We start from the raw sequence: 27,870 nt of genomic DNA, 5'->3' as shown, positions 1-27,870 counted from the left end.
TAATTAAATAAAAAGGTTAAATTGAGACAGCGAGTAATTAGACATACCTAAGTGAAATAAAAAGCTTTGATCCAAACCTCAAGATTGTTTTGTTTTCCTTCTTAATTAATAAACTCAACCAAAATAAGCTTGTAATAATAGGAGTAAAATAATTATACAAAAAATAATCTGCATATTAAAAAAATTATGTGATTGTATATACGTGTCTTTACATATATTACTACAAGCACTATTACCAATATACTCCCTCCTATCCTAAATAATTGTCGTTCTAGGAAAGTTTTCATATTCTTATTAAGTGTCGTTCTCACTTATCAATGTGATAATACTAATTAAATTACTAATATAACCTTAAATAAATTAATACAAATTACTAAAACTGAAAATAACAAATCTTCAAAATACAACACGACTGGATATATCAAGAGACATAATATGAAGAGTCATCGATAAATATATATTGGGTTAGTGGGTTAGTCATAAACCTGAAAAACAGCAAAATGGAAAATCATCTACAGGTAGAAAAATATCAAAATAAGCAAATTAATGTCAGTGTTGTACATACCTTTGATCTCAACAGAGTCCCTAAAGAAAAAGAAGACTTTCAGTTGAGCAAGGAAAATACTGATGTGAAGCCAAAAATGGTGCATGACTATGATCTCAACAAACGCTTGTATGGGGAAGGAGACATTCATCCTGAAAAAGAGATTCAAGAAGTGATACTAACGTTTCGTAAAATTTCTTTTCCAAAATGTTTTTAGATTTTGCTGTTGAATTTTCTACTAGTGGTCTCTTCTTCATATGATCACCAATAAGTTTTTATATGGTTTCTTCTCCATTTAATAAAAATAAATAAGTCCAGTTTCTAAATATTAGAGGTTCACATCTCCATACCAGAAACAAGCAACGAAAAACAGAGAAATTAAAGCAATATAATCTGACCTTAGTACATGTAAAATCTGACCAATTTGGTCTAGATATGATCGATATCCAAGCCATCTCCTTGGAGAACATAGAGCATCAATGACACCGTACTTTGCATATGTCTACATGTATCTTTAAGACCTGAAATAAAACCACCATATTGCTCTAGATCGTGCTTTCCTCTTTGTGGATCTTGTGAAGGAGACAATAATTACAATGACGAACATATATTTATGATCTTTTGCTTAGATATTTATCTGAATGCTAATGTTAAACAATACCTCGTCTTGAGCCAGCATCGCATATGCTCTCAAAGCAGCTGTTACAGCACCAACCATGACACCCTATACTTTCAGGCCAAATTCCACCATTTCTCCAATGGTCGAGTTGTTTTGTTGGGTCTCCTTGGTCACTTTGTCTGGCAGAACCCTCTTTGCTGCACCATTGTTCTAATACTTTTGTGTTCTACCCGAGATAATATCTTTCTTAGCACTGTTGGTTGTTGTAGACACATCCAAATATTTTCTCAAAGCAGCAAAAACAGAGCAAACAACAACACCAATATCACATATGCAGGCTCAATGATGTTCTCTTTATTACCTACACTTAGGGAATGAACCTGAACATCTTCATGTGTATCTCTGCTGGCTGCTGCATTGTCGGCAAGGCTACCCAAGTATCAATGACACGGCTGCCATAAGACCATACTTTCCATATATCTACATGTATCTTTAAGATCTGCAAGTACCTGCAAATTTTAATTTTCAATTCATGTTCCAGGTTTAGACAATCTTTGTAAACTAGATAACATTTGTAGAGTATAAACTTGCGGTAAATTGGTTGAGACTTAAAGAAAATCTATGCATTCAGCTTGAGGCTCTTAATTTGTCTCATAAGACAAGTTATATCCAAAAAAACTTTGACACCATATCAATGAGACAAAAACTAGAGTAGAAACCAGTAGTGAAAGCAAACCTTACTCTCTTAGCTGATTTCTCACATTTTCTACTATAGTAGAATTACATTTTATTTGCTTAGGAAGTTGACCCTCTCGCTCCAACGCTTCTTTCCTCATGTGTGGGATTTTATAATTATTAGACCCTCCAATTTTCATTGTTTCTTGCATGCAAAGATGCAGAGTTAAGAAAATGTGGTTTATCTTTCTCGCTGGATAATCTTCATAAGCCATTTTGACAGCGTGAATAAGCTCTTCAACATTCTTCGGACATACCTTATGTTGTAATGCTTGGATAGCAATAAAAAATCCAAGATCAAGAACATTCAAGTCTGGAGAGTTTGGCGGTTGACACATCAATCGGATATCAAATCCATTCTGTGAAGCCACTGCTTTGAATTCTACATCGCTTGGATCCACATGCGTTCTTGCATTATCTTGTTGAATGTAGATGACTTTATCTACATCCTCATGAGGCCATTTCTCACGAATATTGGGAAGAACTTCTTCTATCAACATTCTTCTCACATCATCTCTCTTCACCGATGTAATTGGTTTTATTTCCATTGTCCGAGCTTCTCTATTTCTACTCCGTCTTCTTGTAGGTTGAATTGTAACAAAAGGCCAAACCCCAATCTTTCCCGAGAAAGTTTCGTTTCCATCAGCATCGAATCTCGGACGAGCCATTGCAACTAACACCATCACTTTGCCAATGAAGTTCTTACTTTGGCATGTCCGTATGGGATCATCTTCTTCACGAAGTAGATAGTAATTCTCAGTTCTTTTGGTCATATAGAACCATTTTCATCAATATGTACAATGTTGTACATATCAATAAATTGTGGTTCATGACTCAAACTCTCAGGATCCAACATTTTAAGGCAAAACTGTAACCTTGATACCTTATTTTCTTCTCTAAGATGTGGTTTTAATGCGTTTGAATGACATCGCAGAAGACCTTCTTTCACACGTCTGTATAGTGATGAATAACTAATTCCAAGGGCTTCAGCCAATGTCCTTAAAATGGTCTGTCGATGTAGAGGTGTATTGATGATCTGTTGTATGTCTAGTGGAATTTTCTTACGCCCACATCTTTTTTTCCTTCTTTGAGACACATCGACAAATTCACCAGTAAGAGTGTCTTTAGCTTGTTTCCATATCCTTTGAACTGTCCGAATATGTACTGAAAGTAAATCTGATACCTCTTGTGTCGTACGTTTGCTCAGATTTCCTCTCACACTCATTTCAAGTAAAACGTTATAGACTGCCCACCTTTGACCATTAATGTAGTTCTTTTTTTTCCAGTTGTGGCATTACCATTTGCGTTCGATCCATTATCTCGTACTCCAAATTGTAGAAACATAGATCAACAATTGTAATACGTGCCACGCTACAGACTAGTTTTAAATCACAATCACAATCTGACCAAGTTAACAAGAAGACTAACCTTGTTCTCCAACAAAGTGATCTTGAGTTTTTTCATTTCCGTTTGCTCCTGGTCCAAAATAGAGAACACAGATTGATCTCAATAACAGTACATGGGACAAAAAAAAATGATTCAACTTACCTTGGTCTCCAATGTTATCTTCACTTTCTTCATACAACTCATCGGCATGTAGCTCCAAAACATCAGAAATTGATTCTTCTCTTGGATTGACATTGAGATGGATTACGATGGTACTTTCAGATGATGAAAGAATCCTTACAACTGGTTCTACATCTTCTTCCATTGATTCCTCACCCACATGAACAGATTCACCATTATCTCTTAAACCTCCACATTCAGAGTCATGATCATCACTATTCGCTGGAATGGTATTCAAAAATGAATGTTTAGTATTTTCTGAAGGTGGAAAGTTTAGATCGAAGTTAGCCATGGAAGATAATCAATCAAATTCCATGTTACTCCAAATATAAAGAAACGTGAATTCCATGAAAATATTTGAATTTTAATTTTTCCCTCCATTAGATATCTTCTTCTACTTCTATTCTTTTCCTTTCCCCATGAATTTTTTTTCTTTCCCTTCACTTCTATTCACATCATACTAGTAGTCAAAAACGTGTATACTCTATTGAATTGGGGTAGTATTTAATTTAGTAAAAGTTGTTAGTAATTGAAATTGGGAAGAATACTAAAAGACCAAAGTTTTAAGAAATTGATCGGAGAAAACAAAAAGGATCTCAATAACAGTACATGAATCCAAAGGAGGAGGGTATTTAGATAAACTCGCTGTTCATAAGCAGGACGATCAGGCATCATCAATGGGGAAGCATCTCTGTTCAATGGATCTGATGGGTTTGGATATAACAGAAGCTGAGGAAGAAATGTCTCAAACACATTCACAAGGTCTGAATAAAAAAAAAGAACAAAAAAATAATTTAAATCAAATCTTCAAAACAACAACAATCATTTGATTTCAAAATAAACCACAAATGATATCACCCTTACCGAACATAGGACTCCAAGTTTGGTTAATCACATCTAAACAAACAGAGCCCGACCTGCGATAACAAAAGACACTAAAGATAAAAAAATACAACAAGACACTAAAGGTTCCAACAATTTATGCAAAACAAAAAAACCACTGATTAAAAAAACTCACAGTTCATCAACATTAGTAATGAAACCAACAGAAGGAGATTTGTAAGGATAAACATTTGGAAGCTCAACTCTTATCTTCCACACACCTCCTTGATAGAGACCTATCATATGATGAGTAATCACCAAAATCAGACAATCAAAAAGCAGTAAAGTAAACACACACAGAAGTGTCTGATTAAGAAGACTAATACAATCAAATATAAGTAAGACACAACAACAACAACATCTCATTCTTAACTAAGCATCATATACTTTGTGAGTCTAGATTCTCTAAAATCTATCCAATAATCCTAAATACAATAAGAGCATGATCGTTCCCAAAAAGAAACCAAAAAAAAACTAAAGTTCTTTAATAAGTCACCTTGAATACTGCAGAGGAGTAAGTCATTGTATCATCCAAGAAGAAACCAAAAAGCTCATTGCTCTGTGAAACAACCCAACAGAGAATTTAGTAATAAACTCAAAGCCAAAAAAGGAAGAAACGTTCATGGAGATGGTTCAGACTACATACAAGGTCATAGTGAAGAGAAATGTTGCTATGAGTTTGTGTTAATGTGTTCTGTCTAGAGACATGCTTTAAAAAATACTTTGTTGAAGCTACACTGGCAGTTTGAAACATCGGTGTAAACCATCCCCTGCAAGAGTGTGAAAGCTTAGGAGTGAAAGCTTAGGAGATAAAGCTTGCAGGCAAATCAAAATTCAAAGCTTTTACCTTTTCTTAGTAAGATTTGATTTTGTATCTCTGTTAGCAACGAGAATCTGCAAGAAGTTTAATTAATTTGGCAGATAAGCATTAGAAATAACTAGAAAAATAATGTATTTAATTATTTATTCTACTACAAGCTTATGATATGTACCATAATCAGATTCAAAAGTCCTGAGTCTTTATCGACGAAAGAAAAATCTCCATTGATAAAAGCATCTGCAAGTCCTAAATCCGCTTGTGTCATACCCTAAGAGACAAAACACAAGACTTAAGAAATCAAGAAATCGAGAGTCAAGAATCAAGAACCAATAGCAAAGTATGATCTTCAATTCAGACAAAAAAAACTCAACTGCTAAATATGAATTCAGCTCTTCAATAGCAAAGAACCACATAACTATCCTACTAACGGGAATTTTCAGGGTGTTTTTTGTCTTCATTGCAATAACCAAGCATGGTTATGAGGTTCTTATGATGAAGGTGGAACCTCATCAGAAAATTGGTTGAGCTCGCTGGAAAATCAGAGGAGGCGGAGGAGAGGAAAAGAAGAAGCTCACCGTAAAAGTCAATTACAAAACAAAAGAGGAAGCTTCGCACCAGATTTTGGTTTTGATTTTGTGATAGGGAAAGAGGAAGCTTCGTTTCTCCATGTCCTAGGCGAAAGAAATCGATCAGAGAAGTTTATTTTTAAAAGAAAAAAAATCGGAAAAAATGAGTCTGTGACGGAAGTAATCGGAGATTGAGGAGATAATTGGAATGAGATAAGCAGAGAAGCTGAAATTAATTTATTGAATAAAAGAAACAAAAAATAAAATTGTAAATTAGTTTTAATTCTGAGGTCAAAACAGTCAAATTGTATACTTTCTTAATCTAAGAGATTTTGTCTAGAACCACAATTATTTAGGATCGGAGGGAGTAATACTTAAATTATGTGAAGTGATTATAAAATTATGTGACTCCTTGCGGTCACATTAATTCGCAAGATCCAAGTTTGGGAATCAAACAGACGGACGGGAGGGCTATCGGTTAGCTTACGTGCTTGCTTTAGTAAAGATCTGGTAACGTTTTATGGGTTATGGCAACACCGCAACTTTTGTAAACTCGCACTTAACGGAGTCAAAGACATTTAGCATGATATTTGTCTGAGTCTGAACAAACTAGAGGTTTGTTTCAGCGTGGGATAGCAACGAGTGGGGGGAATGGTAAGGGTGTTTCCTAAAAATTAGAGATATAAAGTTTTTTTTGTTAAAAAAAAATTAAAGAATTGTGAAGAGATATAGAGTTAACACATGTGAATATGTGATTCCCTAAGCGTCTAAGAATGAAAATTCTTCAAGAGGACGCACTAGTTTTTTTTTTTTAATTTAGTTGGTTTGAGGCTACATCGATCCTCCACCAAACATCTACAAAGATCCAGCTTGGTTTGCTCTCAAGTACTTGAATCAGTTATCCTATGCTTGCCGCCGTTATTTTCAAATAAACGATGCCTTCCTACGACGAACAAACTTAACAGTCAAGACTAGAGGATCCAAAAAATTCAATTCTAACCTAGATTATATAAAATTTGTACTTGTTTTCTTTTTCTTCAAAATGTTTAATTTAAAGAATTAGTGAATGACATTTAACCTCATTTTTTTGTTTCTACATTTCTATTTGAATGAACAAGCAAAACAAAAAACTTCCAAAACGACTCTTATTTTCATCACAACTCATAATTATTATTATTTTTCAATATGAAATTAAGAGATCACGTAACCCTGACTACATTGTTTTATTTTACAAAATATTAATTTAAAGAATAATTGAATAACAATTTACCTACTAATATCTTACATAATTAAGGTTATTTACACATGTTCCATTTCAATGACCAGAAAAAAACTTCTAAAATATTTAAATAGTCTTAGCTACGTAAAAATGTTTAATTAAGAATTGACATTAAATTTCGATTCTTAATTACATGATAAAATTGGAGAAAAAATGTCAATTATTAATTACTACTATACTCTATCCAAAAAAAAAAATACCCAAGAGTCTTATCTTTCTGGATCCGCCGATCCGGGTTCGTCCCCTTTAGCTGTTTACTAAGGACTACATACGGATCCAGTAATTAAATGCACCAAAGACCTTAGAGTTTTCTGTAAACATAATGAAAAAAAGGAGGAAAATTAACAAAAAAAAAAAAAAAAACACAGAGAACTGATTTAGTAATGTGACGTTGGAAAAGAGATGCCTATAGTGTCAACTTCTGTCTGAAAATGTATCCCATTCTGTTCAAATAACAACAAGAACAACGTGCGAAGATACTTTGTCTTTTTTATACGGATGATGGAGAATTCACTAGAGGTTAAGCCTGATCATTCTAATGATGTCTCTATCCATACATTTTAACCAGACATTACAGAATTTCTCTATCAAACGAACTTACCCTCTACTGGATTTTAGACTAGTTGTCGCCGGATAAGACAGAATATTTATGTTTTCGAATTCGAGCAATCACATATATCTAAATCCCTGGTGGTTAGACAAGAATAGTGGTGTAAGATTCTCAGGCTAGGTTGTTCAAAAAAAAAAAAAAAAGAAAAAATTCTCAGGCTATCACAAGAATATGACCTTCAGTTTTTGTCGCGGGCATGCTGTAACTTTTTTAATGTGTCATATGAACGCCTACAAGATATGACGAACCGACAGACATGAGACATTCACTATGTAGATAGAATCATAAAACTGTCGTTGTGATGCGCAATTTTGAGTTTTTCTTTTTTCATATGGACAGTAAAAGGAAGAGTATCTATGACCAGATCACCAGATCTATTTACTATTTATATGGTGTGCTAGCTGTTTTTTTTTTAGGTAGAAATAATTTCTTGAGAAAACGAAGTGTTCCACATGCAGGCTACACCAGCACATGAAAGCTTGATAATGCAGAAATATAGAAAACGGTATGAGATGCCATGTGAGATCTACCTAAAAAATAATATTGCCAAAGGATTATAAGATATTTTACTCTTTTTAAAGATTTAGAGGATCTTCCCACTTGGATCGGTTGTGATATAGGCAGTTTAGAGTTCTGAAATGGTGGAGAGCATAATTATTGGTCATGTATAATGCAAAAGCCGCAAAGTCTCTTCCTTTTCATTTCCACTTTTTGGTTGTATGTAAAATGTAAACCATCTTGTGTGAAAGAAACAAGTTCAAGAAGTTACCAAGTCGAATAGTTTGAAGCGTGTAAGTAAGCATCTAGTACTTATGCTTTGGGCACCTTTTTTACAAATCTTGCTAACGACCGTGTCACTCTGATAATCTGCAATCACATCAAACGGTTAAGAGCTTCCGAGTACCTAACAACAGCTGATGAATTAACAATAGAAACAACTTTGTTCTAAAGCGACAGTTCAAATATTAGAATCCACAGGAGTCAAGACTCAAGAGAGTACCTCCTTTATTTAATCTATTTGGAATTAGAGGTAAGATTCTGATAATTGGAACAAAGGAAGAGATAGGTATAAATATTTGGTAAAGGAGTTAGCTTTAGAATAAATTAACCAAAAGGGAGGTGAGAGATAGAGAGAGAGCAAGAGAGAGAGAAGGTGGTAACCCACCATATAGACGATTGATCGGCCAACATCGTAAAGAAAGCCTTTTTTTATCTGTCTCTCTCTTCCTCTTTCTGTTCTTGCAATACAGAGGAGTCATTCTAAGTGTGTGAGGGTGCTTTCCCATTCCCATACTACTATATATACATGTGCTCACATGGTTTCCCTTTGAGGGAGATCAAGAAGAAAGTAACCAAACTCACTTGCTTTTAAGCTTTCTTACCTTTGTTTGTTTACTCTAACACCATTAGGACCTTTTCATAAGAGCCTCACGACGGCTGCAACAGTTACAACTACAAGGACGAGGACAACGAGTAGCGAAACTGGTTTAGGAGTCATCATGCCTCAGAACTGCATAGCACCAAGGCCTGAAGAAGATGGTGGAGGCATGGTACAAGGTTTGCCAGACATGTCAGAAACGCAGAGCAAATCTGTACTAGCCTTCCCCATCGTCACTTCACAACCTGGTCTCCAGATGTCCATGTACCCCATAACTCTCAAGGTGTCTCTCTCTCCTGAAAAAAAAAAAAAAAAAAAACTTGTTCACTTCTTGTTTTAATATTATGCGGAGCTTTTGAGTTTTACCTGCAACAAATCTCATCAGAAGTATTACTTTCCCTTCTTCCTCTAGCTTGGTAGTTGATCACAAAACAGGACATCATTCTAATGATATTTCCATTGGTTTCTTTGTGGTTGTACAGTTTGAGGAGGTTGTGTACAAAGTTAAGATAGAGCAGACAAGTAGTCAGTGCTTGGGATCATGGAAAAGCAAAGAGAAGACGATTCTGAATGGGATAACAGGAATGGTTTGTCCAGGAGAGATTTTAGCCATGTTAGGTCCCTCAGGCAGTGGCAAAACCACTCTTCTCTCAGCTCTCGGGGGCCGCCTCTCCAAAACTTTCTCAGGTAAAGTCATGTACAACGGTCAGCCTTTCTCCGGGTGCATCAAACGCAGAACAGGTTTTGTTGCTCAGGATGATGTCCTGTACCCTCACCTCACGGTTTGGGAGACTCTCTTCTTTACTGCACTTCTACGGCTACCAAGTAGCTTGACCAGAGACGAGAAGGCTGAGCATGTGGACAGAGTTATCGCTGAACTCGGATTGACTCGGTGTACAAACAGCATGATAGGAGGACCACTGTTCAGAGGAATATCAGGAGGTGAGATGAAAAGGGTTAGCATTGGTCAAGAAATGTTGATAAATCCCAGCTTGCTCCTTCTTGATGAACCAACTTCAGGTCTTGATTCGACCACTGCTCACCGCATTATAACCACAATCAAACGGCTGGCTTCTGGAGGAAGAACAGTCGTCACCACTATTCATCAGCCATCAAGCCGCATATACCATATGTTTGACAAGGTGGTTTTGCTCTCTGAAGGAAGTCCCATCTACTATGGCTCTGCATCTTCTGCTATGGAATATTTCAGTTCTCTTGGCTTCTCCACTTCCATGACAGTTAACCCAGCTGACCTTTTACTTGACCTTGCAAACGGTAAGCGACCTTTCTCTTTAAGCTTCTAGATTCTGAAAATTGAAAATAAGAAAGCCTTCTTAATTCATCAAAACTTGGCAAACATCAGGAATCCCACCTGATTCTCAGAAGGAGACCACGGAACAAGAACAGAAGACAGTAAAAGAAACCCTTGTTTCAGCTTATGAGAAGAACATTTCTGCTAAACTGAAAGCTGAACTCTGCAATGCGGAATCTCATAGCTATGAGTACACCAAAGCTGCTGGTAATTTTTGCTTTTTAAAGTAGTCTCTTTTTATTCTGTTTCTACGCCTCTACATCAATCATAGTCTGACTTATCCGTCCTTTAAATGGAGCAGCCAAAAATCTCAAGTCAGAACAGTGGTGCACAACTTGGTGGTACCAGTTCACTGTATTGCTCCAAAGAGGAGTCAGAGAGAGGAGATTCGAATCTTTCAACAAGCTCAGGATATTCCAAGTCATCAGTGTAGCTTTTCTTGGTGGTCTTCTATGGTGGCATACTCCAAAATCTCACATCCAAGATAGAGTAAGGCTCTTCTTCTTTATGCTAATGATCATCATGAATTAATCACTACTCTTCTTCCCATCACAGTCAAGCTAACACGCATTTTTTGAACCTTCACATCAGAATTCTAACCATCATTCTATATTTACTCTGAATGCAGACTGCCTTGCTCTTCTTCTTCTCAGTCTTTTGGGGATTCTACCCGCTGTACAACGCGGTTTTCACATTTCCTCAAGAGAAAAGAATGCTGATCAAGGAACGTTCTTCAGGAATGTACCGTCTTTCCTCCTATTTCATGGCTAGAAACGTTGGGGACCTGCCCTTGGAACTTGCCCTTCCAACTGCTTTTGTGTTCATAATTTACTGGATGGGTGGACTTAAACCAGACCCAACAACGTTTATCCTATCACTACTGGTTGTTCTCTATTCCGTCCTTGTTGCTCAAGGTCTTGGCTTAGCCTTTGGTGCTCTGCTTATGAATATCAAGCAAGCCACAACGTTAGCATCTGTTACTACACTCGTGTTTCTCATAGCTGGAGGGTATTACGTGCAGCAAATCCCACCCTTTATCGTATGGCTCAAGTACCTAAGCTATAGCTACTACTGCTACAAGCTGCTTTTGGGTATTCAATACACTGATGACGACTACTATGAGTGTTCAAAGGGAGTCTGGTGCAGAGTTGGAGATTTCCCAGCAATCAAGTCAATGGGACTGAACAATTTGTGGATCGACGTGTTTGTTATGGGAGTGATGTTGGTTGGTTATCGACTCATAGCCTACATGGCACTGCATCGAGTGAAGTTGAGGTAACAACAAGGTAACACCAAGAAGCTCCAACACCACTGCAACCAATTGAATAATATTAGTATTAGAAAAGATAAAAAACGTCGTCGAATTTTGGTCGATTTTACTTGCGTATCCGAGATATATATATCCGACGACTTTGTTTTTTACATTTTAGGCTTAGATGATGATAATACTCCTAAGTTTGAGAATAAAACAGTGAGATAATGTATAAGATAAGAAAGGGAAGCCAAGTATATACTAAGTACCCATTTGCAAAATAGTGTGACGAAAGTGACTGAACTTCCCGGTCCACTCTTACCATGGAGATGATTGTTGTATCTTTTGTGGGGTTCCTTAAAAGAAAAGGTCTACTCTATCTCTTTTACACCTTACACTAGTCACCTGCAAGTGCATCAACTGGTGAAATAAATCAAATGGGAATGTATCAGATAAGAATTAAAACAAGTTGCTGCTGATAATAACAACGACAGGACATAAGCAAACACACCTGACTGTGGCTCTCATTGTCATCTAAAACATCTTTACTGGTACAAATTTGATGTTTGCTTACCACACATTAAACTAAAAAAAGCAGACTTTTTAAACTGCAGGATTATGTATGTCAACACAGCTACAGGAATGTGCTTTCGCTTTCATAGAAATACGAAACGAATAATTGAAACTTTAAATGGCTGTTATAGTTTCACATCGTTTTAGCTACACAATAATTAAACACAAAAGAAAGAAGTGGGGAGGCTTCTACAGTGTGTGCAGAACAACAACATAGAGGAGAGCAAAAAAAAAAAAAATCAAACAAATCATTGGGATGACAAAGGCCCACAAGATATGCTTACACAATAAAACGTGATTCACTTTAGTCAAGTGGAAGCTGATGCAAAAAAAAAGAACATCACAAGAGAAATCCATGTCACTCTCTACTTTGGCAAGTGTCAATGTCATCACCAAGAAAGAACCATCTTATAAAAAAAAAAACCCCCAAGTAAAAACTCGAAACGTCGTCATTCACTAACTTCTTGTTGCTTTCTCAGACCTAAATACATCATCATTTTCTAGTGAGTGACTGACATACATACGAAAGCAAGTGATCTAATCATGCTCTTTCCCCACCTTTATTACCATATATATTAATAAGTACACACACTAGTTGCTGTTTTTAGTGTACTACTAACATTTAAAGAAACTGAACATAAGCCATCTTAGTCTTTACCATAGCAAAGATAACATAAACTAACCAGAGAGAGGATGAGAAACAAAATGCAATCTCTTAACTCATTCACATCAACCAAAGTTGTTATTAAACTCCTTGTCATTCACCATTTTATTGAACAAGATGTGACTCACCATATCAATCTAGTGGTAATATATGCTCATTAGATGAAGAAGAGAGCCAAATGTGTTATCTAAGTAATGATGAAAATGTCATATACACATATCCACCTAAAGGAACAAGTCCAGCTAGTTTCAGAGACATAACTATACTCAATTACTTCAGAGAATGATCAAGAGAAAAAATTGTAGAACCATCAGCATAAGTTAACACAAATGATATTAATTACGGTTTCCACTCACCGCATCGTTTCCGGTAAGCAAGATGTGAGGACGGTGACGCAAGCGGAGACGAAGAGCCTATTGCGGCGATGTAGCACAGTAATATCATCCTCTACATCCTCTAAAACGATGTCGTTTACCACCGAATTAAAAATAAATCATCTTTAATTGCATGTTAACCCCTTGCATTTTACATTATTTTCCATAAAAACATCCTTAATGATCCAAATTTTGATCAAAGCCCATTGAGGCCCATTTAGGCCTGTTATTAAAACGACAAGAGCCTGTCTCTCTCCCCCTCAAGAGTTTTTATTTCCTCATTATTGTCAGTTCTTACTTCTTAGGGTTTTAGCTTTCTCTCTTGTCTCTTCTCAGAAAAAAAAATGGCGGCAATTTCTAGGGTTTTTGGAGGGTTCAGGACACTGATGGCGAAGGCGGCGACTGCTGAGGCCGTTACTGTCGCTGGAGCTGCTGGTAAAGAAGGAAAAGGGGTGTTCAAGGTGTTCACAGTCTCGCAGCCGTTGGCTAGTTTCGCCGGAGAAAGCCAACTCACTCGTGGTACCGCCGTGAAGAAGGTTTGGGAGTATGTTAAGCTTCACAATCTCCAGGTTCGTTGATTTCGGAGATTTCTAGGGTTTTTTTTATAAAGTTTCCTTAGATCTCTGTTGCTTGTTTATGAACTTAGGGATTTGGTGTTACTTTAGTAGAGACTTCAGTAATGGTAGAGAACAGATGATTGTTGCATGTAGACAAATTTGATTGCTTTGTAGATGAGTTTGATTGTTGTGTAGAACACAGATTTTGAGTGTATGCATGTTGTCTTGTGGTTGAGAATGGATTGTTTTGTTGTATACGATTAAGCATTTTGTGGGTTTGGTTGTGAAGATAATCTTGGAAGGTTTTGGTGTTTTTGAGTGTTGGAATTAGGTTGAGTTCGTTTGAATGGTGGAAACAATGTGTTGGTTGGGTTTAAGTATCTGATTGTAAGCTTGAAATGTTGGAGAACTTGAAAGGTTTTTGGTCTTTGAGTCTTTGGTTGTGAAGAGTATCTTGGAGAATTTGGACGGTATTGGTCTTTTTTAAGTGTTGGGGTTAGGTTGAGTTCGTTTGAATGGTGGAACAATGTGTTATTTGGGTTAAGTATCTGATCTTATCCTCGAAATGTTGGAGAACTCGAAAGGTTTTTGGTCTTTGAGTCTTGGTGTTCATGTAACTTGAGTTCTATTGACTGGTAGAACAATGTATTGAGGTTGAGTGTAATTAATCATAAGCTGTAAGTGTTTGTATACTCATTGGAATAGCATACGTTCTGATGCTTCGATTTAGCTGGATTTGATCTGTTAAATGCAAAAAATAAGGCAGGTTTTGACCATAGACTTCTCTGTTTTTTTTTTGGGGATTCATAGCTCTGTTATCTTGTGGTTGAGAATGGATTGTTTTGTTGTTTGTGTATAGATACTATTAATGATGTGAGTTTGTTGTGAAGATTAGTACTTTGATCGTTGTGTTGGTTATTATCTTGGAGAACTTGAAAGGTATTGGTCTGTTTGAGTGTTGGAGTTCTCTATTGTCATGGAGCTTGAGTTTGTTTGAATGGTGCAACATTGTGTTGATTGGATTAAGTAAGTGTCTGATCTTAAGCTTGATTCATTGCTAAAGCATTTTGTTTCGTTGTAGAATCCGGCGAACAAGAGGGAGATACACTGCGATGCTAAGTTGAAGACGATTTTCGATGGAAAAGACAAAGTTGGAATCACAGAGGTCATGAAGCTCCTGTCACCACATTTTCCCAAATCTGTTTGATTTGGTGAGGTTTATCTAACGTAGTTATCCTATCTGAAAAAAATGGTTTGGCTTTTTGTGGTTCAATTCGGGTTGTATATGAAAAACTCTCTAGACCCGTTTGAGCTTTTGGTATGTTAACAAACCAAGAAACAAAACTCTCTTTTGATCCCTATATTCTGGAGAATACTATGATGTAGTTTGACAAGTTTATCGTAATGTCGTATTTTGTGAAACGTTTATCTCTTAATCTTGGTTTTGATCTCGATGTCTTTGAGGCTTCCTTGCTCATTTATTGGGATATCTATCACTAAATGCATTATTTATCGTGTGAGCAACCAATTCGCTTAAACGTGTAGATTTCGTTTATTGTTTATTGCAAATGAACGAATGGGTCACAACAAGTATTTTATTATTTGATGGAGATGAAACGTGTCATGATCAGTGGAGGAAGAATAATGTGTTGTTGAAACGAGCATGCACCAACGCGTCCATTTCGCTTTATATCAATAGTCTAGAGCCTTTTTCGCTACACATACCAATACGTACGCACAAATGTGTATCTAAACATCACATAGTATATAGTTTATTATACCAAATCTTGGATGATCAATTTCTCTCTCTATTCATATCATCATCTTATCTCTCAAGTTCTTGATTTTGAATCTTTTAAGTAATTAAAGATGGGTAAAGACAAGCACCACGAACAAGACAAAGGATTCTTCTCACATCATAACCATCACGGACATGGGTATCCTCCGGGAGCTTATCCTCCACCACCTGGAGCTTATCCTCCACCGGGGGCTTACCCTCCACAAGGTTATCCTCCGCCACCTCACGGCTATCCACCGGCCGCTTATCCACCACCTCCCGGCGCTTATCCTCCTGCCGGTTATCCCGGACCCTCCGGTCCTCGTCCAGGTTTTTATTTAACCGAAATGTTGCCTTATGTCTATTAGTTAACTTCCCTTTGGAATTAACAAATTAGTCGGACCGGTGTATATATTTTGGTTGGAGTGTTATATAGCATCTTCAAAATATGATGAAAAGACAAAATGTTTTGAACTAATCCAATTCAAAGCCATATAGGTTCCTAAACCAAATATAGCATTATGCGACGTCAAAATTCCAAAAGTATTGCTTGGGTACCACGTTGATTTATGCTTGATTTTGTCTCTTAAGCTTTTAAAATTCTTAACAAGATTTTCGAGTTGGTTATATACCCGAATATAAATCAAAGTAAAATCAATGTTTAATTAATTATTTCTCTGTAAGTTGGCTATTTAGATTCTATTTTTTTCTACAACTTGTTTTTTATTTTTATTTTTTTCTCGTTCATCATATTAGTTAGAAACTTCGAATAAATATGGGTTTGGTCCGATATTTTTTTGGTTCAAAACATGGCTTTGGTCCGATACTTTGGTCTAGTTTTAGCTCAGTTTAGCGTTGTGTTCACATGCAAGTTAACCTCTTATTATCTTTTAGTTCACATGAATGCTTTTATCATGTGAATAGGTCTTGGAGGAGGAGTCGGGGGATTGATAGCAGGAGCGGCAACAGCGGCCGCGGCTGTAATGGGAGGTCAACACGCAGGTCATCACGGAGGCTACGGGCACCACGGCCACGGAAAATACAAAAGAGGGTTTTTTGGAGGAGGAAAGTACAAGCGAGGGAAGCATAGTATGTTCGGAGGAGGGAAGTACAAGCGTGGCAAGCACGGCATGTTCGGTGGCAAACGAGGCAAGCATGGCATGTTCGGACGAAGGAAGTGGAAATGATTATTCATCATCCATCTCTACATATATTATATCGTATATAACAACTTAATAATATTAAGCTTAATATAAGTATGTATATACACATGTGTGTACTGTTTGTATTTTACATGTATCATCTATAAAACATTGAAACTCTTTAATTTAGTTGAATTTTGTGTTAAGAATTTACATGATGAAAGACATGCCTCTAATATTTTTGGAATAAATTTTAGTTTCATACAATTTTTTTTTTGGATTTGGAGACTTTATAAATTATGTAATAGAGTTTGGAAGATTGTTTTTTTCCCGAAGAGGAGACGAATTCAAATTACATGATAAAATCAACACTAGGATTTTCGGAACCTGAACAACTGAAACTGATTCTATCCTTTTCGAAAAAAACAAAACAATTTGATCTTATCTAATACTGTCGAAAAAAGATAAATTCTTCCCTCATAGGGTAAATTTAAATTGACAGTATAATTTTATTTAACATAAAAGGTAAATAAAGAATGTAAGATAAAGAAAAGATAATCAAGCCCTATAAAATCGTTTGGAGTTCGGATAATTAATGTGTATATATAAAAAACAACTTGAATAAAGAAACAATAAATTGATTTCAAATTTGAATATTTTGTAGTCAATAAATATAAACGGATAATTGAGTCCCCTAAACTTGTCGATGAAAATGTTTGTTTCGTTATAAATGAATATCATTAAAAACAAAAAACTAAAAAAATAAATAGAGAGTTGGATTTACGAACGATCTACTAAAATGGGGCATTATCGGATTATGGCATGATTTTTTTTTTATAATTTAAATTTAATACTTAAAGTCTTATCCATTTCTTAATATCCAAACAACTAAAAATTATTATATTTCAACAAAATCTAAATTCATCTTTACGTCAAGATTTTTTTTCCCATGCATATACCATTGATCTCTTAACTCTTCTTCTACTCAAATAGTAAAAAAAAAAATCTACAATCATGGTTTCTTTAACATTTCTTTTGTGTTTTCTCTTCTTCATAAGTGGTTGTGCTGCCACAATAGTCTCTCACGATGGCCGAGCCATCACCATTGATGGTCATCGTCGAATTCTTCTTTCTGGTTCTATCCACTATCCTAGAAGCACCCCTGAAGTAATTTACATATCAACATGTGTTAGTGGTGAATCTATTGAGATTTTAGTAATATTTTAATTAATTACATTTCTTTTTTTTTGTTGTTAGATGTGGCCAGACCTTATAAAGAAGGGTAAAGAAGGAGGTCTTGATGCGATCGAGACTTATGTTTTCTGGAATGCACATGAACCTACTCGTCGTCAATATGATTTCTCTGGAAATCTAGATCTTATTCGATTCTTAAAAACCATTCAAGATCAAGGATTGTATGGAGTTCTCCGTATTGGACCATATGTTTGCGCAGAGTGGAACTACGGGTAATAAACTAAACTAGCTTGATTTTACTAATAATATCATGATTTAATTCCATGTACGTTTAAATTAACTTCATTTCGGTTCATTTTGAGTCGCTATGTGCTCTTTATTTCTAGAGTAGGCTGTCTTTATTATTTTTGTTATGTAAGTCATTAGTGGTCAAAGTACTGACTAATGCAAAGTACTGGTGGTTTCAATTTTTTTTTTTTTTTTTTTTTGACCAATACTGGTGGTTACAACTTAATATAAACGATTTAGGAGAAACCAATAAGATTTTTGAGGATCAAAAATTGAGTTAGCTATATTCTTATAATATACGCATTTCTCTGTTTACTCCTTCTCCATTACTTAGTTTATGATGATATCAGTTAGTTTTTGTTTTATTTATGTTAATTTATATATCTGTGGACTAACTTTGATATTTTTATCATCTAATTGTTTGAAATAGGGGGTTTCCAGTGTGGCTGCACAACCTTCCCGACATGGAATTCAGAACCACTAATAACGCGTTTATGGTAATCTACATTCATACTATATAAGTATTAATTATAATTAATACTATATAAGTTTTAATTATTAATATATGGATGATTTGTATGCAGAATGAGATGCAAAATTTTACAACTATGATAGTAGAAATGGTCAAGAAAGAGAAGCTATTTGCATCACAAGGAGGTCCAATTATCCTTGCTCAGGTAACTAGTTCTTTAACACTATGTTACTCACTATATATATATATATATATATATATATATATACAATATTTTCTATATACAATATTTTATTTATATCTCGAAAAGACTGTTATTGCATATCTCATGCACTCATAGTTTTTGTTTCTAACGTTCCTACACAGCTAGAATAAGCTGGCAACAATTCTGATATTGTTTTTAATAATAAATATGCAGATTGAAAATGAGTATGGAAATGTAATTGGATCATATGGAGCCGCCGGTAAGGCATACATTCAGTGGTGTGCAAACATGGCCAATTCTCTTGATATTGGTATTCCATGGATCATGTGTCAACAGGATGATGCTCCTCAACCTATGGTAATTAAGCTAAAGTTTAGTGAATTTTTTATTATATTAATTTATACTAAAAAGACTAATTATTTGTCAATCATTTAAATTTGCAGTTGAACACATGCAATGGGTATTATTGCGACAATTTTGAACCAAACAACCCCAACACTCCTAAAATGTGGACTGAGAATTGGACCGGATGGTTAGTTTTTATTTATTTGCATCATTATTGTAATTAAGTAATTATTATTTATTTTCTTAAAAGAACAAGAAAAACTTTTTTTTTTGACAAAAAGTATTTTTGTACGTTTTTTAGGAAACTTTCTTTTACTTAATATCTATAATATTTAAACAGAGTTAAATTTCATTGACCCCAAATTAATATATTTTTATTTGTAGGTATAAAAATTGGGGAAGCAAAAACCCTCACCGAACAAGCGAAGATGTTGCTTTTGCCGTTGCAAGATTCTTCCAAAGAGGAGGAACATTCCAAAACTACTACATGGTAAAATATTTGTATTGATATAAATTTAGTTTATTTGATTAAGCACACAAATGAATTATCATTAACTATAACAATAACCAAATGTTTATGTTACTTTTGTAGTACCATGGAGGCACCAACTTTGATAGAACATCTGGTGGACCGTACATCACAACTACATATGATTATGATGCTCCTCTTGATGAATATGGTAAATATAATATATACTCACATTCAAATTTATTTAAAATTTTTTGGTTTTTTTCCATCATTAAAAAAAAATTGTATAAACATGGTGAAAATTGATTAGGTCATCTGAGCCAACCAAAGTACGGACATTTGAAGCAACTTCATGATGTTCTTCATGCCATGGAGAAGACTCTGACACATGGAAACGTTACCACTATTGATTTTGGAAACCTAGTCACGGTAATTATCCTTCCTTAGCTTACCTCTTTTCTAGAAATTAATATATTTAAATGTTTTTCTATAGTATATTTATGAACATCCTATATTATATAGGCAACAATTTATAAAACGGAAGAAGGTTCAAGCTGCTTCATTGGAAACGTAAATGAAACCTCAGATGCAAGAATCAATTTCCAAGGAACATCTTACGACGTCCCGCCTTGGTCTGTTAGCATTTTACCAGATTGCAAAACTGTGACTTACAATACTGCCAAGGTTTATTTTCCTTCCATTCAAATTTTAAAAATTTATGCACTATTGAAGTTACTTTTAACTCATTTAACTTTTAATTTTCAGATTAACACTCAGACTTCAGTGATGGTTAAGAAACCTAATGAGGCTGAGGATGAGCCTTCGACTCTGAAATGGTCATGGAGACCAGAGAACATAGATAATGTCCTTTTGAAAGGAAAAGGAGAGTCCACAATGAGCAAATTGTTTGATCAGAAAGTAGTAAGCAACGACGAAAGCGATTATCTTTGGTACATGACTACAGTTAATCTCAAAGAACAAGATCCGGTTTGGTGCAAAAACATGTCTCTCCGTATTAACAGTACTGCTCATGTGCTTCACGCTTTTGTCAATGGGCAACATATTGGTAATTAAATTTTATATATATGCTTCTCAACAATTCTCAGTATATAAAGAAAATTATTTTTTACATTTTTGTTTCTTTTCATTTTAGGAAATTATCGAGTAGAAGATGGAAAATTTCACTATGTTTTCGAGCAAGACGCGAAATTCAACCCTGGTGCCAATGTCATTACCCTCCTTAGCATAACCGTAGGCCTTCCGGTGAGTATGAATTATATTGCTCTTAGGTTATAAACCATTCTCTTTAGGTCTCTCATCCTTAACCAAATTTTTTTATTTTTTTATTTTTTTATTTATTTTAGAACTATGGTGCCTTTTTCGAAAATGTACCTGCTGGAATCACCGGACCAGTTTTTATCATTGGAAGAAACGGTGATGAAACCATAGTAAAAGACTTGTCAGCTCATAAATGGAGTTATAAAACCGGTTTAAGCGGGTTTGAGAACCAACTTTTTAGTACAGAATCACCTTCTACATGGTCAGGTGAAAGTGTACCATTCAACCGTACCATGACTTGGTATAAGGTAAAGTAAATATTAAAATCCAATAGCTAACGAAACTCTGAATGCAATTTTTAAATCGTTATCATTCCAATGTTTCTTGCAGACTGCTTTCAAGGCTCCTTTGGGAAGTGAACCAGTTGTGGTTGATCTTTTGGGTCTTGGAAAAGGAACGGCTTGGATCAATGGAAACAACATTGGACGTTATTGGCCAAGTTTTCTTGCAGATATTGATGGTTGTTCTGCCGAATGCAACTACATAGGCACTTACTATGCTGAAAAGTGTCAAACAAATTGTGGAGAACCTACTCAAAGATGGTACTGTTTTTTTTTGTTTTTTTCATGGTCCAAAATCATATCTTTTTTTTGGTTGAGTTTGTTTCAACATGGAAATATGTTTTTATTTTATTTTTATCAGGTACCATGTTCCTCGTTCTTTCTTGAACTCAGAAGGAGACAACATGTTGGTTTTGTTTGAAGAGATTGGAGGAAACCCATCACTTGTCAATTTTCAGACAATTGGAGTCGGAAGTGTGTGCAAATGTCTATGAGAAGAACGTTCTTGAGCTTTCGTGCGATGGAAAACCCATTTCCGCCATCAAATTCGCTTCGTTTGGTAACCCAGGAGGCAACTGTGGATACTTTGAAAAAGGAACTTGTGAAGCAAGCAACGACGCTGCTGCTATTCTCACTAAGGAATGTGTTGGAAAGGAAAAATGTTCCATTGATGTCTCCGAAGAGAAGTTTGGAGCACCAAAGTGTGGTGGTGCTGTTAAGAGGCTTGCCGTCGAAGCTGTTTGCTAGTTTGTTTTTTTAGAGATTTTAGGTATTACTATGGGTTTTTTCCGAAGGACGTAGGTGCTTTTGATCCTAGGAATTATTTCTCCATTATTAGTTATATGGAGATGTTATTAAATAAGAGACCGACTTCTAATAAAATGATTTGGTTGTTATGAAACTCTCTTCTGTCTTCTCCCTCGTTGTCGGAAACAAAGTTCAAACATCGGATTTTCTCTTGGATTGCATCTTTTCTACCTATGTCCAATTAAAGCTTGCTTTGTTAGAACGTCAAATAATAGCATTCTATGGAAGAAAACTTGATGATGTTAAAAATCCTTGAAGGAAGAGGACATCGCTTTAATCCAAGGAGGAGTCATGGATTGATGTTAAAAACTTGATGATGGCAAAAACAAAGAAATCTAAAGGAATAGTCTTCGTTGCTTTTGGTCTAGGAACAAGGAAAGAAATCTAGTTTTGTTTGAAGCTTCACAATGATCATCCCTCGCAAATCTGAACATCAATACATGACTCCTTGTTTTGGCTATAAAAGAAAGTTGTGCAGAAAAATAATATGCCAGTGTCACACAGTAAGTCGGATGTCAAGATAAAAAATCCATAAAAGCATAGTTCCCAAAGGTCTATCATGACATCGTCATTTGCTCTCTTTTCCAATTCGTCATTTTAAAGGTTTCAAGCGGTGGCATTGACATTTGTGAGAGAAGAAAGACCCACGAATAAAATAGCGGTGATGGTCATAGTCCCGAACATATATAAACTATTTTTGACAAAAAGAAAAATTAAATACCTCTAAGAAATAAAAGATGATACAAATGTTCTATAGACACAACAAGACGAACTCAAAACCATTAACTGATGATGACTCCAAAATTAAACGAGAAACCAAAAAAAATGAAAAGATGATGTAAAATCTCGATGCGTGACTTACTTCTCTCTTTGTGTTTCGTAAACTATGAAGCTCCTATCGATAAGAAACTTAGGTACAACAAAAAGCTGTTCTTGAATTGGAAACATAGTAATCCCCAAACCCCACAACACTTTACCAAATACGGAATGATGATGATGATGGTTGTGAGCTAATGAATGGACGGCTTGGATGGAGAATGGTTCGTCTAGCCGAGGAGATCTTTGAACAGTGTAGGGTTCTGACTTGTTGGGTTTACACCCATCTGTCTAACAAGAGCATCTTTCTCGAGAGCTTCCTTTGTGTTTGGTCCTTTTGAGGTTTGAGATTGATACGTGCGTGAGTTTCCTTTGGAGCTATCAGACAGTTCGGATAAGAGAGAGTCGACACTTGTGGTTGTGGTCACAGGTGCTGCATCTGAGTATAGTCCCATCACATCGTTCGAACCCCCATCTTGGCTCGAAGAATCCATAAGCCCTTCCAACTCTTTAAAAGGATCCATTGCTGAAATTGTAGCCGTTGGCTCGCCTAAGTCGAGTAAGTCTGGTGGCGGTTGAACAGGGGTTGGATTTTCCTTGGGGACAGTTGCCGGTTTGTTAACTGTTCCTTTTGTGGGCTTGTGACCACCAGAAGACTTTTTATCAGTTCTTGACGATGATGATCCACCAAACAAGGATGCAGCGAGTCTCTGTTTCTCGGGATCGATTTCTGGTTTCTTTGGTTCGTAACTGCTTCGAGGCTTTGAACTAGATGAACCAACTCCTCCATCCGAGTGTGAAGTGATACCATTTGCTGCTTGCTGAGTAGTGGAAGAAGCTGCTGTGGTTGGTTGATAGCTCGGTCTACCCCATTTTTGCTTTACTCCATCGAGTCGCAGCTTGATCTCTGATGACTCTCGTTCAGACACCAAAGATGTTGAAATTGGCTGGTTTGACTCGCTGTAATAAGGCTCAGGTACTGGAACAAGCTCGGTCGAAGCTTGTGGTGGCACTGATGGCTTTGGAAGTTCATAGGCTTCGAATCGAAGGGTATGAGATGGAACTTCGTGATGGTCTTGGGGATGGTAGTCGGTTGTTTCAAACATCCCCGAGCGCTCTCTCTCAGAAATATAAGGCTGCGCTCCACTCTCGATAGCTTGTTGGATGTAGCCATTGAGAAATGAAAGTTCCTTATCAACCTAATTCATAAATGGACCATAAGATTCAAGAAATCCACATTCGAAGGGAACGTATGAAGAGAGAACGTACCTCGATGTCTTCACAACTAGCATCTAAAGGGATTATAGTCTCAACAGCACGGGCATCTAGACCAAGGAGAGCCTGAAGCTCATATGCACGTTGCTGAAGATCTGTTGAATGTGAAGCCAGTAGCTCTTCGATCAAAGATTGGCACTGTATAATAGAACCAGTCAGTCTGTGACAAAGCAGGCTATATATTAGGTTATTAATTTCAGAACCATCTAAAGATACAGACCTCTGGCAAAACATCCACCTTTCTCCCAGATGCAATTTCAAATGCATAGATCTTCATCAGTGCAGAGACAGCATAACCCTTCAGTAAGAAGAGGAAACCATTACTATTTCAGGCAGTATACAGGTAACAACTAACAACTGGACTAAGTTTGCATAAGTGGAAACATCACCGCTCTCATGTACATGTACGAGCAAATAATCCTGATAATAAATCTACTGTGTAAGAATACATTTTAGGAAGAGGAGTTAGCACGCAATGGGTATAGTCACATTTTCAAGGAATTCAGTATCTACCAGGGTGTCCTATGCAACTTAAGTTTGCTGATCTAAGAAACAAGTCGACTGTTTGAAGAAGCTACACCATACAGATAATTAAAAGGCGAGGACACCTAAGAAGGCAAAGGTTTTTCGGTGCATAGTATTTGAAAACTGTGGAGCTACCTTTACAGTTTCATCACTTGAGTAAGCGTCTGCCACATCGCACAGCTTTCCACTAATATAGGACGCAGAATATTTCCCATCAGCTGTGCCGTACTCTCCCAAGACCCAAGAGATGACCTGAAGTTTAAATCCAAAAGTAAGAAGCATAAACTCAATGTGAATAAAAAAATGTTAAGTGGAGAGATCAGAGAAAAAAATCAACCTGAAGAAACAGGGATGGAAGCTTTGGCTCACTAATAAGCTGCAAATACGATTCCACCTGCATCAAGAAAAACACACTCATAAGCACAATACAAAAAAATCACACTAAAACCAACAAAACAAGAAGTCAGAACGTGACTGGAGTTACTCAATGCTAGATTTAAGATAGCAATTTCAGGTATCACTCTTTCCTCTGTTAAAAAATGGTTCATATCACAGAAACACAAACTACTAATTTCTTTGCACATAAATGCAGAACGAACAGAAAAGGAAATGAACAACATACAGCTGATAATCTGAGCTTGCTGTCTGCATCATCATCGTCCTCTCCAAATCCTTCAGCAATCAAACGCATCAGATTATGTGCCACCTTAATATTTACCAGATCTCCTGCATGCTCGAAGACTTTATTCATGGTCTGCAGTACAGCCACAGTAATAATTCTATCAACTGAAACCAAGATTTTGTAATTATATTGTGCGGCCACAGTTACGAGGGAGATTGGCTTGCTACCTGGATGAACCATTGATTGCTTGGAGCAAATTGTTCAGCCAACTCAACACAACGAGATGCTATCTCAGTTTTGTAATGATTGTCATTGATACTAATCATGTAATCAATCATTCGGTCAACAATCACTTCTACATTAGAGGACTTGGTCATTTTGTACAACAATTCAAATGTTTTCCTCTTTAGTGTATCATCTGGATCCTGTTAGACAGTAGCAATGAAACGAACATCAGGCAAAAACAAACAAACAATGAGCTCACATGAAAAAAAACAACTAAAAAGGTTTTCCCTGTTTCTGCTCACCTCCAAACAATCTATCACGGCAAGTTGATGCTGCTCAGCAATGTCTGGGCTTATTTTTATCAATCGACCAAGACCATCAATGCCCATGTACTTCAGATTGTGACTATCACTCTGCAAATAATTTTCCAGGAATTTAGATACAATCATAAGGTAAACAAGAGTATCTGCATACATGTCAGGAAGACAAAAAAGAACCTTCAAAAACTTGGAGATAGCATCAGCAGCAGCTTCTAACAGCTTAGGATTTGGAAGTATACAAGAAATACATCGAATGCACTCGTAAAGGATTGCATTTCCTATATTGGTAGAGGAGTCACACTTTCTGAACAAATCTCCAAGCACCATAGACATGATTTCACTCGCATTCTTATCACCGCTACCAAGTAACGCCATTATCTTCAGCAATTTGATCTAAAAATACCAAAACATAAAAAATCACCAATTGCAAGAAATTGAGTTCAACAAGTGAAAGACTTATAAAAAAGCTAAGACAAGAAACCTGGATGAAAGGTGCAGGCATCTGATGGTAATCGTAACTCTTTGGCAATCTTCTCTCAGTGACCTGTTTGAGAATACTGACGAAACTGCTAACCAAATCCTTATAGGAAGTAACATCTTCACTAATGAGATCAAACAACGGGCAAAGAGTGGCACCCATAACACCAGGATCATTATCACATAACCTCTTTCTGAAATTAGAAATCAAATGCGAAACCGAAGAAGGAGACTTGCGATGAAACCTATGCAAAGCCATAATAGCTTTCTTCCTCACAGCTTCCTTCTGGTGATTAAGCAACTCAACAACCTGAGGCAAAACCGCCGGAATCGTCTCCTCATTAATCAACCTACAAATCGCATTAAGCGCAGCGCAAACAACGAGGTAGTTATCGGATCTGAGATCTTTCTGAATCGTGTTAACAATAAGGATGATAAGATCATGATCCTCGTTGAGGAACAGCGTCACAGCTAAGTAACCAGTACGCTTGAGAAGAAGGTTATCATCGTGAGTCATCTTCACGGCGTGAATGTAACCGAAGGAAGCGTCGTGGCCTAGCATCTCGATGTAAACGAGCCGTATGATGTACTCTTTCATCTTCCTCTTTGGAACATCTGGTTCCAACAGTTTTCGTTTCAGTATATCGATCTCGCTTAACACGATCCGATCTTCCTCGGCTTTGGATCTTGCTTCACCGATTGATTTGACCAGATCGAGAAACTCTTTCGACTGACCAAATCCTCCTTGTGATCCCATCGCTAGCTCTCTTCCGATTGTCTTCAACTGCTCCATCTTCGTCTCTCTCTCTCTCTCTCAGTCGATCAAATCACTAGCACCAAACGCACCGGATATTTTGACCGGTGATTTCTCCGACGACGACTGATTGATTTAAACGATGGAATTGGGTAGGATTTAGGGCTAAATCCGATGAGAAATCGGGAATTTGACCATGCGAAATGAGATTTGATTGTTTCCGATGATTGTTTCCCGAGAGCGGTGGTTGATGAGTCTGGTCCGGTGGAGTTCTCAGATCTGAAGAGAGTGTGAAATTGGAGATGAGAAAAACGTGAAGAGAAGAAGAAGAAGAGAGTTTAGTAACGAGAAAAAAGAGTTTTGTCTGAGTTTTTTTTTTTTTTTTTTTTGTTTGCTTTTTAGCGTTCAATAGAGAGAGCCACAGCCACACCAGGCGGTCCCCCAATCGCTAAAAACCAACACGCGTGTTACAGTAAAATTTAGAGGTGGTTTAACCGGGATCCGATTTTGTATTGGTTCGCTTCAATTTGTTCAAAGTTTTGGTTCGGTTTGGAATTGTCAAAGTTACTAAATTGAAAAATGTCAACAACAAAAAAAAAAGCCTCTCAGCTTAAAAAAAAAGAGCTTACTCTTTGTCTTTTGATTAAAACAAACAGCTAGTTTTTGTTGATTCTTTTAGTTTAATTGCTAATTTTAGTTAGTTTTGTCTCAGTTAACGAAACTGTCTTTGTAACATCTGTGAACCAAAATCTCGGTTTGGAATGTGCATCGCTCGATGCTCAATGTAGAGGTTGTATCGGTCTATGC

At 36.4% G+C, this 27,870-nt stretch overlaps 5 protein-coding genes, 1 long non-coding RNA gene, 1 other non-coding gene and 1 pseudogene across 17 annotated transcripts; 4 read left to right on the top strand and 4 right to left on the bottom strand.

Annotated features, from left to right (window-relative positions):
• Positions 1-318: 318 nt before the first annotated feature.
• On the bottom strand, positions 319-3,123 carry LOC109132269 (uncharacterized). The gene is made up of 5 exons (XR_015592571.1): positions 1,905-3,123; positions 1,206-1,672; positions 943-1,116; positions 566-696; positions 319-485 (listed from the first exon to the last, which is right to left on the bottom strand). It is a non-coding gene; the product is annotated as an uncharacterized LOC109132269 (transcript).
• Positions 2,022-5,951, bottom strand: LOC104777205 (uncharacterized). 5 transcript variants are annotated; one of them, XM_087504491.1, is made up of 11 exons: positions 5,538-5,951; positions 5,339-5,434; positions 5,194-5,240; positions 4,993-5,116; positions 4,843-4,905; positions 4,483-4,582; positions 4,329-4,381; positions 4,074-4,228; positions 3,447-3,686; positions 3,082-3,374; positions 2,022-2,983 (listed from the first exon to the last, which is right to left on the bottom strand). In XM_087504491.1, exons 1-6 carry the CDS (start codon positions 5,622-5,624, stop codon positions 4,553-4,555), a joined length of 447 nt encoding a protein of 148 aa, XP_087360617.1. In that variant the 5' UTR covers positions 5,625-5,951; the 3' UTR covers positions 2,022-2,983; positions 3,082-3,374; positions 3,447-3,686; positions 4,074-4,228; positions 4,329-4,381; positions 4,483-4,552. The 5 variants fall into 5 exon arrangements, with proteins under 5 accessions (XP_087360617.1, XP_010499719.1, XP_087360623.1 ...); XM_010501417.3 differs by lacking the exons at positions 2,022-2,983; positions 3,082-3,374; positions 3,447-3,686 and having other exon boundaries at positions 3,950-4,228; XM_087504497.1 differs by lacking the exons at positions 2,022-2,983; positions 3,082-3,374; positions 3,447-3,686 and having other exon boundaries at positions 3,950-4,228; positions 5,742-5,951.
• Positions 5,952-7,094: 1,143 nt separating this feature from the next.
• LOC109132268 (uncharacterized) lies at positions 7,095-13,273 on the bottom strand. 6 transcript variants are annotated; one of them, XR_015592596.1, is made up of 9 exons: positions 13,157-13,206; positions 12,075-12,148; positions 11,886-11,968; positions 9,366-11,622; positions 8,787-9,295; positions 8,391-8,488; positions 7,798-7,851; positions 7,613-7,698; positions 7,095-7,322 (listed from the first exon to the last, which is right to left on the bottom strand). It is a non-coding gene; the product is annotated as an uncharacterized LOC109132268 (long non-coding RNA). The 6 variants fall into 6 exon arrangements; XR_002037517.2 differs by lacking the exon at positions 12,075-12,148 and having other exon boundaries at positions 13,157-13,223; XR_002037518.2 differs by lacking the exons at positions 7,613-7,698; positions 7,798-7,851.
• Positions 8,951-11,844, top strand: LOC104777204 (ABC transporter G family member 14). Its single transcript, XM_087504514.1, has 5 exons — positions 8,951-9,282; positions 9,482-10,274; positions 10,363-10,518; positions 10,613-10,800; positions 10,940-11,844. The coding sequence occupies exons 1-5, from the start codon at positions 9,121-9,123 to the stop codon at positions 11,588-11,590; spliced, it is 1,950 nt and encodes a 649-aa protein (XP_087360640.1). The 5' UTR covers positions 8,951-9,120; the 3' UTR covers positions 11,591-11,844.
• A 160-nt stretch (positions 13,274-13,433) lies between the features above and the next one.
• Positions 13,434-15,167, top strand: LOC104777203 (upstream activation factor subunit UAF30-like). Its single transcript, XM_010501415.3, has 2 exons — positions 13,434-13,743; positions 14,813-15,167. Exons 1-2 carry the CDS (start codon positions 13,519-13,521, stop codon positions 14,936-14,938), a joined length of 351 nt encoding a protein of 116 aa, XP_010499717.1. The 5' UTR covers positions 13,434-13,518; the 3' UTR covers positions 14,939-15,167.
• Positions 15,168-15,452: 285 nt separating this feature from the next.
• Positions 15,453-16,839, top strand: LOC104777202 (uncharacterized). Its single transcript, XM_010501413.3, has 2 exons — positions 15,453-15,838; positions 16,433-16,839. Exons 1-2 carry the CDS (start codon positions 15,601-15,603, stop codon positions 16,693-16,695), a joined length of 501 nt encoding a protein of 166 aa, XP_010499715.1. The 5' UTR covers positions 15,453-15,600; the 3' UTR covers positions 16,696-16,839.
• Positions 16,840-17,629: 790 nt separating this feature from the next.
• LOC104777201 (beta-galactosidase 15-like) lies at positions 17,630-22,143 on the top strand (annotated as a pseudogene). The gene is made up of 15 exons (XR_015592588.1): positions 17,630-17,817; positions 17,908-18,116; positions 18,563-18,629; positions 18,717-18,809; positions 19,023-19,166; positions 19,253-19,341; positions 19,539-19,644; positions 19,747-19,834; positions 19,934-20,052; positions 20,146-20,307; positions 20,389-20,689; positions 20,777-20,886; positions 20,988-21,209; positions 21,292-21,503; positions 21,604-22,143. The product of XR_015592588.1 is annotated as a beta-galactosidase 15-like (transcript).
• A 600-nt stretch (positions 22,144-22,743) lies between these two features.
• LOC104777200 (AP-4 complex subunit epsilon) lies at positions 22,744-27,527 on the bottom strand. Its single transcript, XM_010501411.2, has 10 exons — positions 26,314-27,527; positions 26,010-26,225; positions 25,815-25,925; positions 25,515-25,712; positions 25,288-25,419; positions 25,003-25,059; positions 24,801-24,917; positions 24,361-24,438; positions 24,135-24,278; positions 22,744-24,064 (listed from the first exon to the last, which is right to left on the bottom strand). The coding sequence occupies exons 1-10, from the start codon at positions 27,100-27,102 to the stop codon at positions 23,096-23,098; spliced, it is 2,811 nt and encodes a 936-aa protein (XP_010499713.2). The 5' UTR covers positions 27,103-27,527; the 3' UTR covers positions 22,744-23,095.
• Between the last annotated feature and the right edge of the window lie 343 nt (positions 27,528-27,870).

This window comes from Camelina sativa, chromosome 3, assembly GCF_030686135.1.
Source record: "Camelina sativa cultivar CO46 ecotype springtype chromosome 3, ASM3068613v1".
In the NCBI taxonomy this organism is placed as follows: Eukaryota; Viridiplantae; Streptophyta; class Magnoliopsida; order Brassicales; family Brassicaceae; genus Camelina; species Camelina sativa.
The sequence above is the reverse complement of the archived record's forward strand: the minus strand, read 5'-3'. Positions and strand labels throughout refer to the sequence as shown.

Coding starts and splice junctions, on each gene's coding strand:
- LOC104777204 (XM_087504514.1), top strand. CDS start 9,121: ATGCCTCAGAACTGCATAGCACCAAGGCCTGAAGAAGATGGTGGAGGC. Junction 9,283..9,481: donor TGTACCCCATAACTCTCAAG/GTGTCTCTCTCT, acceptor GTGGTTGTACAG/TTTGAGGAGGTTGTGTACAA. Junction 10,519..10,612: donor TGAGTACACCAAAGCTGCTG/GTAATTTTTGCT, acceptor TAAATGGAGCAG/CCAAAAATCTCAAGTCAGAA.
- LOC104777205 (XM_087504491.1), bottom strand. CDS start 5,624: ATGAAGACAAAAAACACCCTGAAAATTCCCGTTAGTAGGATAGTTATG. Junction 5,435..5,537: donor AGCTGAATTCATATTTAGCA/GTTGAGTTTTTT, acceptor TTTGTCTCTTAG/GGTATGACACAAGCGGATTT. Junction 4,583..4,842: donor ACTCCTCTGCAGTATTCAAG/GTGACTTATTAA, acceptor ATCATATGATAG/GTCTCTATCAAGGAGGTGTG.
- LOC104777200 (XM_010501411.2), bottom strand. CDS start 27,102: ATGGAGCAGTTGAAGACAATCGGAAGAGAGCTAGCGATGGGATCACAA. Junction 25,420..25,514: donor GCAATCAATGGTTCATCCAG/GTAGCAAGCCAA, acceptor GCTGTACTGCAG/ACCATGAATAAAGTCTTCGA. Junction 24,065..24,134: donor CTAGTTGTGAAGACATCGAG/GTACGTTCTCTC, acceptor TTTATGAATTAG/GTTGATAAGGAACTTTCATT.
- LOC104777202 (XM_010501413.3), top strand. CDS start 15,601: ATGGGTAAAGACAAGCACCACGAACAAGACAAAGGATTCTTCTCACAT. Junction 15,839..16,432: donor ACCCTCCGGTCCTCGTCCAG/GTTTTTATTTAA, acceptor TCATGTGAATAG/GTCTTGGAGGAGGAGTCGGG.
- LOC104777203 (XM_010501415.3), top strand. CDS start 13,519: ATGGCGGCAATTTCTAGGGTTTTTGGAGGGTTCAGGACACTGATGGCG. Junction 13,744..14,812: donor TTAAGCTTCACAATCTCCAG/GTTCGTTGATTT, acceptor GTTTCGTTGTAG/AATCCGGCGAACAAGAGGGA.